This window comes from Saimiri boliviensis, chromosome 9 (genome assembly GCF_048565385.1).
Source record: "Saimiri boliviensis isolate mSaiBol1 chromosome 9, mSaiBol1.pri, whole genome shotgun sequence".
Taxonomy (NCBI): domain Eukaryota; kingdom Metazoa; phylum Chordata; class Mammalia; order Primates; family Cebidae; genus Saimiri; species Saimiri boliviensis.
This window is the reverse complement of record NC_133457.1, coordinates 47,584,752-47,600,678: the sequence shown is the minus strand read 5'-3', so window position 1 is coordinate 47,600,678 and position 15,927 is coordinate 47,584,752. Positions and strand designations below refer to the sequence as shown.

General features: G+C 37.9%; 1 protein-coding gene across 5 annotated transcripts in view; it reads left to right on the top strand.

The window, feature by feature from the left end:
- PLS1 (plastin 1) overlaps positions 1 to 15,927 on the top strand; it is a 105,123-nt gene that overhangs the window by 48,153 nt on the left and 41,043 nt on the right. For all 5 annotated transcript variants that reach the window (XM_074405799.1, XM_074405795.1, XM_003942571.3 and 2 more), the window contains exon 2: positions 11,456 to 11,561. In XM_074405799.1, the coding sequence (XP_074261900.1) occupies positions 11,492 to 11,561 (70 nt within the window). In that variant the 5' untranslated portion in view covers positions 11,456 to 11,491. The remainder of the gene's footprint in view (positions 1 to 11,455; positions 11,562 to 15,927) is intronic.

The following is a 15,927-nucleotide window of genomic DNA, read 5'->3' as shown; positions in this document are numbered from 1 at the left end:
TAAAAAAAAAAAAAAAAGTAAATAGGAAGAATTTTTCTGGATGAAGGGAAAGGGAAGGAAAAGTACAAAGAAGTCAAAGGTCTAGAGACCTTTAGGCTATGAATATAATCTTTAATACTGCTGATCACTGTGGGAGCAACTATAAACTGACTTCTGTGGTTCACTGATGCACTGAATTTCTGGGATTAGGTGAGGTGGTAGTAAAATACAAATCATGACCAAAGTAATGCCTTTTATCTAGATGTAAACTTATTTGGAAAACGTAATTATGGTTAATTTTCTTTCCCAATTCAGAATGCCCAAATAGTCTCCATCCTTTGAGAAAGTGACTTCCCTCCCATTTTGTTCATGTAGATTATGTCTGTTTTTGCTCTCTGTATATTTAGACACTTGCTGCTGAAAGCAATAGAAACCCAGTTTAAATGGCTTTTAATAAATTGGTTCGAGTAACCACCACCACCACCACCACCAAAAAAAAAAAAACAGTGGAAATCAGGACTCAGACAAACCTGCCAGAATATGTCTTGTCTTTGCTGTTTGTCTTCTGCAGTGTTGGTTTTGGCTGCGGCTGCTGCTGGTTTTTTTTTTTTTTTTTTTTTGAGACCGAGTCTCGCTCTGTCACCCAGGCTGGAGTCCAGTGGTCTGATCTCTGCTCACTGCAACCTCCTCCTCCCAGGTTCAAGTGATTCTTGTGCCTCAGTCTCCCAAGTAGCTGTGACTACAGGTGCCTGCCCCCACCCCCAGCTAATTTTTGTATGGTTTTGGCTTCTTCTTAGCCTTGTGTTCTCTCTTTGTTAGAGGCATGATGGCTGCAGCTCCTCTGACCTCTACTTCCTCTCTGGTTCAGGGGATCATGTGGACTCTCATTATAGAGTACTTCACAAAAACTTGTAATGTCTTGTTGGGTCCGGTTCAGTTTTGTGCCTGTTCTTAAAGCAAAATCACTGTAGTCAGGGAATATGATGTGCTGCATGGCTTGGACCAGGAGCCTTATCCAAAAACGGCGTAGATTTATCATTACAGGTAGAACGTCAAAACTAAAGTTAGGACTGTTGCCAGAAGAAGGGAAATAGTTGCTGAAGGAGAAAACAAAACATGTTGAGGAAATTATACCTGAAGTGTTAATACTGTAACAGTATAATGATGGGGTCTTGGGTAATACTCATGTGTTGAATTTTCCCAGAGAGCTAGGGAAGGCCTAAAGTGGGAGTAGGCGTAGGAGAGGTAGGGATATAAATACTAAATGAGAAGAAAAAGATCCTGGGATGCTGGACAGGCCCAGTTACCTGAGTGGGGAAAGACTGTGGTCAATAGGTTTGTGACCTGCTGGCCGTTCATCTTTCAGAGGAGGTGACAGTTAGAAGTGCCCCTTATTGGTTTCAGGGATATGATGAGTGGTATAAAACTGAGGTTGGTTTTGACAAATTATGAGACAAAATGTTTTCTTCTGGCCCTCAGTGAACTAATTAGATGGGAATGTTTCTTTTTCTTTTCTCTTTTCTTTTAAGAGATGGAGACAGGGCCAAGCAGAATGGCCCACACATGTAATCCCAGCACTTAGGGAGGCCAAGGAGGGTGGATCACCTGAGGTCAGGAGATTGAGACCAGCCTGGCTAATGTAGTGAAACCCCATTTCTACTGAAAAACAAAAAATACAAAAATTAGCTGGGCATGGTGATGGGCACCTGTAATCTCAGCTTCTTTGGAGACTGAGGCAGGAGAATCACTTGAACCCAGGAGGCAGAGGTTGCAGTGAGCCAAGATCATGCCTTTGCATTCCAGCCTAGATGGCAAGAATGAAACTCTGTTTAAAAGAAAAAAAAAAAAAAAAAACTCATTTAAAAAAAAAGAGAGAAATAGAGACATGGAGACAGGGTCTCACTGTCTTGCCCAGGCTGGATTCAAACTTCTGGCTTCAAGCAATGCTCTCACCTTAGCCTTTTGAGTAGCTGGGACTACAGGCACATGCCACTGTCCCCAGCTGATGGGAGTGTTTCTAAAGAAACACACAGCATTTCCATCAAGGCCCCATGGGAGGCCAGCGAATGAACAGAATCAAGAAGGTGGGGACCCAAACTTAATAGGCTGCAGGACGCATGTGGCACACACAGTGCTTTATTATAATTCAGATTGTTTGCCGAAGTTTAAAAATCATATTTCACATAAAAATATGGGTCTCTGACTTCCCTTGAAAAATCAGAAGATCTAGCAACCCTGGACCCCATTCCTCTTGGCAATAGTCCACTGGAGCTCAGCAGTGGCTGCCCCCTTTCAGAGTCCTTTCCATCCCCTACCAGGCCTGAATCACATTTGTGACTTTCCCTGCCTGGCCCTTGTAGGCTTAGAGACCTGGATGTGATTTCCAGGGGACAGGCGTTATGGACACATTAGGGAAGGGGTAGGATGGGGAGTCAAATAGTAAGGGGCCTCTTCCTTCATCCAGGACTTCAGGAACCAGGAAGAATGTTCATGGCTGTAGATTAGAAGTGTTGCTGAGCTTGGGGCCATGGAGCATCATTGTTCAGCAGGTCCTTAGAAGAACTGATGATTCCCACTTTGTAGATTCTAATTTCCTCTGCTTACAAGTTACCTATATTCACCCAGTGTTGGATTTAGAGAGGACTTGAGGCTTCAGGAAAGAACTGGAGACTAAGTCCTTCCCTTTCTTTGACCCCTACGAATAGTTCCAGTCAGTCACCTATGGATACCTTTTATTGTGTGATGGTTAGTAAATCCTACTTTGCACCTTTTATATATACTTTTAATCTAGTTTCCTATTTTTCAGCTAAGAAAACTTGCTAACCTTGGCTGTATTAGCAAAGAGGCAAGGATTTTCATGCCCCTTGAACAGGCTGCAGTGAGGGAGCAGTACCCTTGTCCTCGAAGGCATGGCAAATCCATTAGCGCATCTGTCTGAGTGGAGCCGAGGGCTCAGGGTCGGTGGCCGGAGGACCAAAGTGAGGCACACGTTTCACATTGTCCCTCTTTGCCTAGGGCATCCCTTCCATATGTACTTCCTCAGTGACCATCTGAAGTGTTTGGGTTTCAAAACTGAGTACTGCCTGTTTGGTGTTAACCATGGATAATGGAGAGAACTCTGAGATAAGGGCCTTGTGAGAAGAGACTATGTTGTTGTTGCTTTTGGCATTCTGATTTAACCATTCAATAAGCAAATCTAACTCTGCACACTCATTCATTCAGTTGCACAAGTCAAATAACATTTGAACCTCTGTGCTTGAGTGACCAAATCCCATGTATTAAAAAGTGAAGTCAGAGCTGTGGTACCAGCAGCTTTGGTTTCAATATGTTGTCTTTCCTTGGGAAAGTTATTGCTTCTAAGTCCTTGTGTATAGCCTTTTTTTAGGTCCACATCCATATTTTTCTTCACCAAATATTTGCTGACTCACTGCATGTTTTTACATTGATATTCTGGTAACTACTGCCCCGACTTGTACTGAGCTTTAATGAAAAAAGGGATAATTTTGCTGCAGTGTGACTCCTTCTCATACCAAATGCTTTTCCAAGAACATGTTTCTGTTTTCCTGAAGTCTTTGGTCTTTGTGTTTCTCTTATTGTTTTCTCTTAAACTCATGTATGTGAGTGTACGTGCACGTATGCATTTTCTCACCCTCCCCTTTTAGCCTTCTTTTTACATCACCACTCCATATGATAGAATTGCATTGTTTACAATTAGTTCAGAATTTTTTTTTTTTTTTTGAGATGGTCTGGCTCTTTGCCGAGGCTGGAGTGTAGTTGCATGATCTCGGCCCACTGCAACCTACACCTCCTGTGCTCAAGCGATACTCTCACCTCAGCCACCAGGGTGTCTGGGACTACAGGCACAAGCCACCATGCCCGGCTAATTTTTATACTTTTTTTTTAGTAGAGATGAGGTTTTGCCATGTTGCCCAACCTGGTTTCCATCTCCTAAGCTTAAGTGATCTGTCTACCTCAACCTCCCAAAGTGCTGAGATTACACATGTGAGCCACCACACCTGGCCGTAGTTCAGAAACTTCTAATCCAAAGCCATATATGATATATGATACATGATATATGCTGAATAACTACTATAATAAGTGGTGTATAGTATAATAAGAGACCCCTTTATATCCAGATTTAAACAGAAAGTGAATTAGAAGATGATTCTAATTTGTTCATCAAAGAGCAATAATCATAAGATTATGCTATTTACAAAAAAATCAGTTTTAATTAAACTTTTCAGGCATTTACAGTTGAACCTGATAAGCACTATATTGAATATAGTTTTCAGAGAAACTGATTTTTACTCATCTTTATATCTTCATTTAGCCCAGCCAAATAGGATGTGTTTGTTGTATACATGAATGAATGAATTTAAACTCCAAGACTTTTCTACTATTTACTTAAAAGCTCCAATAGGTAGCCCCTAGTAAGCAGCTTACTAGGGGCTACCTATTGGAGCTTTTAAGTAAATAGTAGAAAAGTCTTGATGGTAAGTCTAACTGCCACTGAAGGCCAGTCCCAAACTGCAAATGCACGGGAATATAATGACTGTGGCTGTTTATGGAGATGACCATGGTGGTGGCCTGTGTGGTGAGGCAGTAGGGAGGGGATGTTGGTAAGTCTTCTCTGTTCTCTGCTTCACTAGAAGATTTCTTTGTTTATATATCTAGTGTTTGCACAAGAGGATCAGAACTTAAAAGCTTCACCTAGGGAAGAATGAAGACTATATCATTAACTCCTTTCTAAAATGATCAGGAAAAAGTTTACCAAAAAATTATCTTTTTGAGACAGTGTCTTGCTCTGTTGCCCAGGGTAGAGTGCAATGGCACTATCATAGCTCGCTATAGCCTCAAACTCCTGGGCTCAAGTGATCCTCCCACCTCAGCCTCTCAGGTAACTAGGACTATAGGTGTCTATCACCATGCCTGGCTAACTTTTTAAAAAATATATATGTTTTGTTTTGTTTTGTTTTGTTTTGTTTCTTGAGACAGAGTCTTGCTCTGTCACCAGGCTGGAATGCAGTGGTGCAGTCTTGGCTCACTGTAAGCTCTGTCTCCTGGACTCAAGTGATCCTTCTGCCTCAGCCTCCCGAGTAGCTGGGACTACAGGCACATGCCACCATGCCCGGCTAATTTTTGTATTTTTAGTAGAGATGGGGTTTCCCCATGTTGGCTAGGATGGTTTCAATCTCTTGACCTCGTGATCAGCCTGCCTAGGCCTCCCAAAGTGCTGGGATTACAGGTGTGAGCTACCGCACCTAGCCACTTAAAAATATTCAAGAGTCGGTAGACATTCCAATTAACTAAAGAAAATCTGATAAAAAGTAGACAGGTTGATTTGGAATATGAATACTTACTTTGTCCAAAATGAATGATACAGCTCCCCGTAGTGAAATGTAGTTGAATAAGGAGATTGCTAGACATATAGATGAAAATATTTTCCAGGTTTTCCTTTACGCTAGAAGGAAAATTCTTCAACTATTTCTTAGCTGTTTTTTTTTTTTTTTCACATAATGATGTGTTTCAGTGACCTTGTGATCTTTAAACTTGTAATGGAGGACTGAAAATAGGAAGTAACATAGGAAAAGGGAAGGGCTATGGTGAGAGAGAGAATAATTTGCAAAGTAGGAGAGGAAGACACGGGTTACCAGTAGAACTTCTACTCCCCAGAGATACTGAAATATTCTGGAACCTCTGATCCAAGTCAGTTCTCCAGAGAAACACTATCCAGGCTTTTTTCATAAAAGTCAGATAAAAGAAATATCACATTTCTTGATATTCTTTCAAGCAACTTTATTTTTATTGTCATGCTTCATTCTGCCCAAATACTGCCAAGTCTTTCTCATGCAGCTGGGATCTGCCCCTCAGCCTCTTTTGTCCTGGGGTCTAATATAGAGCAAAAGGCTGAGAGGAAGCGCTTCTATTCCCCATCATCAATCTTTAGTGGCTACCTGGGAAACACCCCTTGGCTTAGTCTGCAGATTCTTTCTGGTGAGGTTCTGTTGCACCTGCCACCCCTAGGGCAGCAAGCAGCATTCACAGATTTCCCTTCCTCCCTGTGGTGGCAATCTTTCCCTCTCTCTGCCTTCTTCATCTAGTGGTTTCTCAGAGGTGGCCTCTTCCCCCTGACCCCATTGCCAGGATATCCAACCTAAGTAAGCCCTCTAGGAGGTTCATGCTTTTTCCTAAAGGCTGAGAGATTCTAGACTGGTTCTGCCTTCTTTGCTGCCAGAGTCCCTCAGACAAGAAAGTGTTACTGCTTTAATTGAGGAGGAAAAAGAATAAACACAATTTAACATTTCAATAAATTACTCTGCCACAATAATATTAATTATTTTAATTGTTCAAGATTGAAGTACTTAAAAGAAGTTTTCCAAAGCCTTGGTACAAGTTCTCCTGTTCAAAAACATATTCTTGGTTATCTTTATATTTTATTATTTTTATGGCCTGATTTTCCTTTATTAGTGGCTTGTGGCTTTGTATTAAGAAGCATCCTTTTTTCTCTTTAGGCATAATTTTTTATAATATGAATTATTTAAAGCAAAAGACTAACGTACAAAATCAGTATAACCTATGTCCACCTACTCACTTCCTAGATTGAGCAGATATTAACATTTTGCCATAATCACTTCAACTATCTCTTTAAAAGTGATGTAACAGGCTGCGCACATTGGCTCATGTCTGTAATCCCAGCACTTTGGGAGGCTGAGGCTCGCAGATCACTTGAGGTCAGGAGTTTGAGACCAGCCTGGCCAACATGGTGAAACCCTGTCTCTACTAAAAATAAAACAATAAAAATTAGCCAGATGTGGTGGTGGGCGCCTGTAATCCCAGCTACTCAGGAGACTGAGGCAGGAGAATTGCTTGAACCTGGGAGGGAGAGGCTGTAGTGAGCTGAGATTATGCCACTGCATTCCAGCCTAGGTGACAAAGTGAAGTCTCCCCGCCACAAAAAACAAAACAAAACAAAACAAAACAAAAAAAACACTATTCTGAATTTGTTGTGTTATTCTCATGTGTGTTTGGTTTTACTACATATGTATGGCATCATAAGCAACATATATAATATTTTGTGTTTTTATAATTTACAACAAATAGTATGCTGTATGTATACTTTAGCAGTTTGCTTTTTTCATTTAGTATATTTTTGAGAAACAGATGTGATTTATTTATCTTACTGATGTATAGATATTGATTAAATAGTAATGTAAATATAGTTGGAAGAATTAACACTTTAAGGGCTTGGTTTACTGGTTATTCACACTTTAGTGTTAAGTAGTCGTCATTCCTTTCTTTAAAACTAATGATGCTTGCCCTGAGAGAGTAGGAGTGCTAATTGAACTACATGTAGAACTTGAGAACTTGGGCACTAGGAAAAGATTTGCTTTTGAATCTCTTATTTCATCTACCTTCCTTGGGCAGGTCACCTAATCTCTGTAGGCCTCAAATATACATTTTTAAGGGATGATATTGGTACCATCGGTAGAGCAGATGAATGTGTAGTAAGGTCATGTATGTGTGGAGGTTAGCACAGTTCCTGACCCACTGAAAGCCCTCAATAAAGATTTGCCATTATATTTTATATTTTTAGGTGAGGAAGAATAAGGGAAAAAGGAAATTTTGGAGGATGGATAGAGGAAAAGCTGGCTGACCTCAGTCAGGGGCTAGCTTGAGAAGTCAGAATTTCAAGTGACAGGGCCACTGTGGAAGGTGGGAAAATAGAATAGCTGGGAAATGAAAAGGTACCTTTGTGGAAAGCTATAAATTATTTCAATCTTTTAATCAGATTTTGCTTTGTAAAGATATATAGGTGCTCTTATTTAAAATGGTCACATATAGGTACTGTATATATAATTTTATCATTATTTATCAGTATCTAGTAATGTGTACCTTCAGCAGTATTTGCTTCATTTAAAAAAAAAATCTTTTACCAAAATTGCCTTTGTTTTTCTTGTTTTTCAGTTATTTGTTTTGGTAGGCTGAAGTTTAAAAAACTGAATACAAAAAGCATATAATGAAGAGTAAGCCTTTTCCCACTCTGCCTCCAATTCTCCATTTCTCCTAGGGGATCAGTTCCTCTTCCACTTTTCATTAAGCACAATCATTCTAAGTGGAACCTTATTTCACCAATTCAAGCCTATTTTTTCCTCGCCTGATCTTTAAGTGTACCGTGACACAACCAAATATATATTTGGAAAGTTAAAGAAGCACATTCTAAAGAGACTTTTTTCAATTTCGATAAAATTGGATTTGATCTTTTATCCTCCCTCAAATTTCTTCCTTGAGACTTTTAAAAGTTTTCCAAAGTTAGAGCAGATCTTTATAATTGACAGAATCTAAAACACTTTTTAGAACAGTTTCAGGAAAAAAGGTAGTAGAAACAACCTAAGTTACCACGAGACTAACAATGTGAAAATCACAACTGTTACCATTTTTTTGTACCCTTCCAGAAAACGTTTTATAAACATACAACTGATATCATCAGTCTCCTTCCCCCTGCCACACTTACTTTTCTGCATCTTGCTTTGTTCTTTTGAGACTACAGATGCTCCTTAACTTACAGAGGAGTCCCATTCCAATAAACCCATCGTAAGTAAAAAAATGCATTTTGTACACCTAATCTACTGAACCTTATAGCTTAGCCTTGCCTACCTTAAATGTGCTTGGAATGCTTACAGTAGCCTAAAGTTGGGCAAAACTTTGACAACATGGTAAATGTAGAGTAATGGTTGTTCACCCTTGTGATCCTGTGGCTGACTGTGGCTCACGACTTCTGCCTAGCATGTTGAGAGTATCATACTGCTCTCTGCTGATATGTGTGTAACTTTCCACACCATTGTGAAGTTGAAAAATTCTAAGTCAAATCATTGTAAGTTAGGAGCTGACTGTGTATCTTGAAGACCCTTTTATATTTTTCTATTTGTTTCATTTTAATGCCAAAGGATTCAAAGCAACATCTTTACACTTATTAGCCATAAAAACAAAGCTTTAAAGATAGGAAACAATGTTGTATGGGTAAATTGCTTTTCTGATAAGTATACATGTTGCTTTTGCCTGATTATAGGAGACTAAAAATATTTTATGTAATTAACAAGTGATGTAAATTTGAATAGGCGTGAGCAAAGACTATAACCCCAAGTTTATTTTCATAGTTTCAAATGCAAGGTCAACACAAATACTGTTAATTTGCAGCCTTTCTGTGGAGTGCAAATGCTAAAATTGGGTCACTATTTTTAAAACTTGAGGCAAGGAATAGAAAGCATTTTGAATACAGGAAAGGATATACAGGATGACTGAAACCTCAGAGATTCAAAGCCAGCCACGACACAAGTAGCATTTTGGAGACCCAGGGAATTATGCTTAACTAGTCCTAAAAAAATGATTTAATCTCTTTAAACACAAAATAAGTATGCCTGTAATAGTTTTAAATATAGTAAAGCCTTCTAACAGTGAGAATTCAATGAAATGAGTATTTAAGGCTAACATGTAAGAAACTGCATCTGGGGAGTAAGATGACTTCCATTTACTCCTTTTTCTACTGACTTGAGCTCTTTAGACTTTTTTTTTAAGTGTAGAATTAAATAGAAGGCAATCCTGTATTTAAAACAAGACCAAAAGATTTAATTGCACATTTAATTAGAACCAGGCTCCAAAAAAATTGTAAGAGATAGAAATCTGTGATTTTGAAAGAACATCAAAATTCCTGAATAAATTTGTGTACATATCACAAATGAACCGTACTCTTAGAGGGATTCACACAGTTTAATACAATTTTTCAATGATCAATGATAATTTTCAGTGAATAAATTATTTTGAAAATTGGTGTGCTTCACTAAAAAATTAGGGATGATATTGAACCTTCTATATAAATACAAGTATATAAAAGTATATATTAAAAAAAGGACTTTCCACTTAGCTTCTTTTATAAAGCACTTGCTTTCACTTATTTCCTGAGGCACATATTAACTGTCTGATAGAACTAGGTGTATATGAGGAATACAGTCTCATTTGTATTCATCTTTAGTTTTACACTGAATAGACAAGCCACTAAGGTATTTTAAAAATAAGAGTTGCAGCTGCTCTGTGGAGTAGCCTTTCTTTTATTCCTTTACTTTCTTAATAAACTTGCTTTCACTTAAAAAAATAAGTAAGAGTTGCATTGCTAGATATTGGAAGTCTTAAAAATGTAAGTAATTCTACTTTTAGATATTTATCACACAGAAGAAACATGAAGAAGAACAAAGATTTATCTGCAAGGATGTTCATTGAAGCATTATTTGTAATGAAAAATTAGAAGCAGTGCAAATACTCTGAAAGAGGGGACTTACCAAATAAGTTATGATATAGTAATATGTAGCCATTAAGCATTATGTTGATGAACAGCATGAAAACATAGTGACAACGTGTTAGTACAAAATAATATAGTATGATCACATTGCTCTTGCCCCAAGAAAATGTACACGTGCTTTGAAAGTAGGTCAGAAGGATAAAGACAAGGAAAAGATATTTGTTGCTGTTTCTGGATAGTAGGATTATGAGTAATATTAATTTTCTGTTGGGGACATTTGTTATCAGTTATTTTCTGCAATGAATACACACCACCTTGTGACTTTTCTTATGGCCCAGTTTTTCTTAAAGCCCAGTTTTACATCATTTTTTCCTTTTTAGTTTGTCTTACCTACTCAGAATAAGAAGGGCCCCACTCAACCAAGGTAAGAGGACTACTTGAGGCTAGGAGTTCAAGACCAGCTTGTACAACAAAGTGGTATCCTGTTTCTACAAAAAACTTAAAAAATTAGCTGGGTACAGTGGCGCACGCCTATAGTCCTACCTATTCAGGAGGCTGAGGTGGGAGGATTACTTAAGCCTAGGAGTTTGGGACTGCAGTGAGCCATAATCAACAATCATCCCACAAAAAAGAAGGACCCCACAGACCCTCAGAGACCTCACACAGGGTAGTGGGAGGTGTGGCAATGGTTGGATATTGTAAAGCTGAGTATTAAACCCACAAATCCATTCTAGGATAAGCAGACTCTAACTTTACCGTTTTTGTGGGCATTATTCGTGTCTTTAAAAATTTTACTTTCTGTCCTTATGTTATATATTTATAAATGCTATACTTTTCTCAAACTTGAAATGCAATGCTTATTTTCCTGAAATTGTGGGGTAAAATGCAAATAGAAATTAATATTAATTAATTTGGCTTTTGAGAAATATCTGTGTAAAAGAACAAGGTGTGAAAACCAGGTGTTTCTTCCCCTTACTGAGTCTCAGTTATAGTTTGGCTGGTCTATGCTGAGGGAGTGTTACCAGGGGACCTACTCCTATTTGTTCTTTGTCAGCCAGAACTCATAGATAATTCTTTCTAGAGAATGAGACTTCCTCTGTACTTTATATTGCTTAGATAAATATTTCCAAAGGTTTCATGTTCTTTTTTTTAATATATATATATATATAATATTGCTTTTTCTAGATACAAAGACCTGAAGAAAGTCTTTTCTGTCCAAAGATGGAAAACAGCACTACTACCATTTCTCGGGAGGAGCTTGAAGAACTACAAGAAGCATTTAATAAAATAGGTATGCTTGAGAAAAAGTAAACACGATATTACTGGTCTGATTGATGTCAGACTTCAGGAATGGAACAATACCTTTATTTCATCTACCACCATCCAATTACCTCCAGATTTATTCCTTCTTTTTTCTGTCTAGGTTTCACTGGCTTCTTTCTTTCTGAAAGATAAGCTAAGACTGGCTTGAATTTCTAGGTGAATTGGACTTTGAGTTCTTTGATCATTTCTTTGCAGAGAATAATCCAGGTTAATGAATGACGATGTAACTGAATACACTTAACATGGTATCCTTATTACAGAGGAAAAAGTATATAAAAATACTTCCTTGTGTATAAAATGAACCCTGGCCATTTTCATCACTAACAATAACACTTTCTGACTTCATGCAGAATATTTTTTAAATTTTGGTATTGTTTTAAATGCCATATGTCTCATTTTCCTTCTCCCTCATGCGTAATTTAGAAAGTCTTAGTACTGTTTTTAAAGGCCGTATACTTATTTTTCTTCTTTTGCTTTTTATAGCCATTTAATGTTTTGTCTTTATGACATTATCATTTTGACAGTTTTGTATTTTTCTTCCAAAAAATTTTCCTCATACTGGATCTCAATTCTTCTGCAGTTTGCTCTTAGGAAGCCCATGGTAAACAAGGAGAATATAAATACCATTTTTTGCTTTAGTCTGCAAATGCATGCAAGTGAAAGGTGAACCTAGTGAAAGGTGAGCACAGTGAATAGACAGTGGGACGATGACACCACCACGTTTGCCCCTTCCTCCTCAAGCTGCTTCTCTAGTGTAATACAGCCCTCCATGAAAAACAGTCATATAGTAGATCAGGGAGGAGAAAATGATCACCGTTGATCTTGTGCTTAGATTTCTCACAAACCTAATAACGACTCAAATGAATGTGAATAAAATATAATGTAGAATGAGTTCTATAGATCAATACAAAGAAAAAGATACAAGTTTAAAAAATAAAGCACTCAAAAAAAAAAAAACCCCATAAAACTCAGGAGTCTCATGTTTTACAAATCATTGCTGTGAAATAAAGTAAGTTCTGCAAATCTCTGGGCTCTTCCATTTCTCCCTAGGAATGGCATGTTTGTCATTAGAGCATTGTATGAATATGGTATGATTTTCAGAAAACAATCGTACATTTTATAGAGAATTATAAGTAATGCCCAGAGTATTTTCAAGACAAAAATTGGGCAATTGTTGATATGTTCTGCTCATTTCAAGCATTGAAACACAGGAAGTAATAAAAATGTTTCTTGTAATTTGATATTTCTGTTACTTTGTTTTTTTTAGTTTTTGTTTGTTTGTTTGTTTGTTTGTTTTTGAGACAGTCTCGCTCTATCACCCCAGCTGGAGTGCAATGGTGCGATCTCAGCTCACTGCAACCTCTGCCTCCCAGGTTCAAGTAGTTCTCTTCCTCAGCCTTCCGAGTACCTGGGATTACAGGTGTCCACTACCATGCCCAGCTAATTTTTGTATTTTTAGTAGAGATGGGGTTTCACCATCTTGGCCAGGCTGGTCATGAACTCCTGACCTCATGATCCACCTGTCTAGGCCTCCTAAAGTACTGGGATTAAAGGCATGAGCCACCATGTCTGGCCTGTATTTCTGTTATTTTATAGATGCAGTTTAGTAGCTTGAATAAAAGTTTTACCTAGGTCTTAGTAAAATAAACAAATTAGTAATATATTTGCTTTGTTTAGCACACTAACTTTAATCTTTTCTTTTTTTTCTTTTTTTTTTTTTTTTTTTTTTTTTTTGAGTTGGAGTCTTGCTCTGTCGCCCAGGCTGGAGCGCAATGGCACGATCTTGGCTCATTCATTGCAACCTCCATCTCCCGGGTTCAAGTGACTCTCCTGCCTCAACTTCTTGAGTAGCTGGGCCTACAGGTGCATGCTACCATGCCCAACTAATTTTTGTATTTTTAATAGAGATGGGGTTTTGCCATGTTGGTCAGGCTGGTCTCAAACTCCTGACCTCAGGTGATCTGCCCGCCTTGGTCTCCCAAAATGCTGAGAATTACAGGCATGAGCCACCATGCTTGGCCACCAACTTTAATCTCTATGACTCATGAACATACTAATATAATCTTGCAATATTTATTTAATGATATTTTGAATAAACAATTCACTGATGGAACAATTTTTTTTTTTTTTTTTAATGAAACCTTGTGTTGAGGGCTGACTTTCAATAGATCTCAGTGAGGGAGCTGCTCTGCTGCATACAAAACCCCAACACCGAAGCAGGTCCTTGATGGAACAATTTTGACAGCAAGATAATTTGTTCTGTTTGAGCAAAGCACTAACATTAGCAGACTATGTACTTGCTGACTTTATTTACAAGATAAACTGCTACTCTGTGAACTCAGAAAGCCCTCTGCTGATTTGTAGCACACAACATTTCTCAGAGACAGAGGGACATGGCCATCCAATGTTGTTAGATGGAGTATTTTTGGGCCACTGGGGAGAAGAGGGGAGTTAAAATATTTCTCAGTACTGGTTCTTTTTGAAATTGTGGTAAAATATACATAACAGAATTTAGCATCTTAACCATTTTTAAGTGTATAGTTCATTAGCATTTAGTACATTCATATCGTTCTACATTCATCACCAGCATCCCTTTCCCAAACTGAAACTCCATATCCATTAATCAGTAACTCCCCACTTCCTGCTCCCCCAGCCCCAGGTAACCATCATCCTACTTTCTGTATGAATGTGACTACTCTAGGTACCTCATATAAGTGGAGTAACATAATATTTATCTTCTTGTGACTGGCTTTTTCCACTTAACACAGTGTCTTCAAGGTTCATCCATGTTGTAGCATGTGCCAGAATTTCCTCCCTTTTTAAGGCTGAATAATATGCTACTGTGTATATATATATGCCACATTCTGCTTATCCATTCATCCACTGATGGCCATTTGGGTTGCTTCCATCTTTTGGCTATTGTGAATAGTGTTGTGAACATGGATATACAAATACCTGTTCAAAGCCCTGCTTTCAATTATTTTGAGTGTACATCTAGTAGCGGAATTGCTACATCATATGATGATTCCATATGTAATTTTTGGAGGAACTGCCATACCATTTTCCATAGTGGAAGCACCATTTTACATTCCCACTAGTGGTGTACCAGGGTTCCATTTTCTTCACATCCTCACCAATACTTGTTTTCTGGTTTCTTGGACAATAACCAATTCTCCTGGGTGGGAAGTAGTAGCTCATTTGATTTGTGTTTTCCTAATGACTAGTGATATTTAGCATCTCTGTTATTGGCCAATTGTGTATCTTCTTTGGAGAAATATCATTTCAAGCCCTTTGCCTGTTTTTTGAATCAAGTTGTTTGTTGTGTTGTCGAGTTATAAGAAAGTCCTGTTTTCTTTTCAAACTGTGATGTTTATGGTTATTTAACCTAAGCCTTTATTTCCTCATCTTTAAAATGGGAATGACATTAGTAACCACTTCAAAGTTGTAAGAGTTTCATGAGATAAGGTAAGTCAAGTTCTGAACAAGTTGCTTGGCTAAGCATATGTGTTCATTAAATGGTTTCTATTAGTTCTTGTCATGTGACACCAAAACAACAGAGGACCTAGGAATGGAGCTGGGAGCTTAAGCCCCCAGATCTATTTGCAGAATCCTAGCTCTTAACTATTCTTGTTAGTTTAACATGATAGTTATTAGGCAGATAACTCCCTCAGTCTTGTTTATTTAAAAATATTTCCTACTATAGTGCTGGTTTAGAAGTAACCCAGTGTAATCTATGTGTATGTTTCAGAATTATGGGAAACAGTTCTGAATTGGTGATGTAATAATAATAATAATATTTTTCTCTAAATTAAAATAAAGAAATATTATTGCAGTATCAAGCAACTTAGCTGACTTTTGCAAAAAATACACCAGTATTTTGGTTATTGGTCTAGTTTAGAAATATTCTATCACTCTGAAGAGTATTAATTCTAAAACTTTCATATGAGAGTTCCAAAGAAAAGTTTCTATCCTAACCATTAATTCAGTTAGTATGGCAGCTCTTTTATTGAGAAGAACAAGAAATATAGGAAACAACGCAGTTATTACCTGATGAGCAAAGAGAGCCTATACAGGCGGATCCAGGCAACAAACAAAACAATGCAAAGCTCTGCTGTCAACTCTGGGCAGAAGTGTTTTGTGTCACCTTTGTTCTGAGTCGAGAAGTGATACCTAGTCTCTAGGGAAAACCCAGGGAAGGGAATCTCTCCATGATGACATGAAAACACCTAGAAACCTGTTTCCCAAAGTCCAAATATAGGTGTGAATTTCTTGAACACCTAATCTCAAATGACATCAAGCATGATTCAGCATATATAATGGTATCATGAATACAT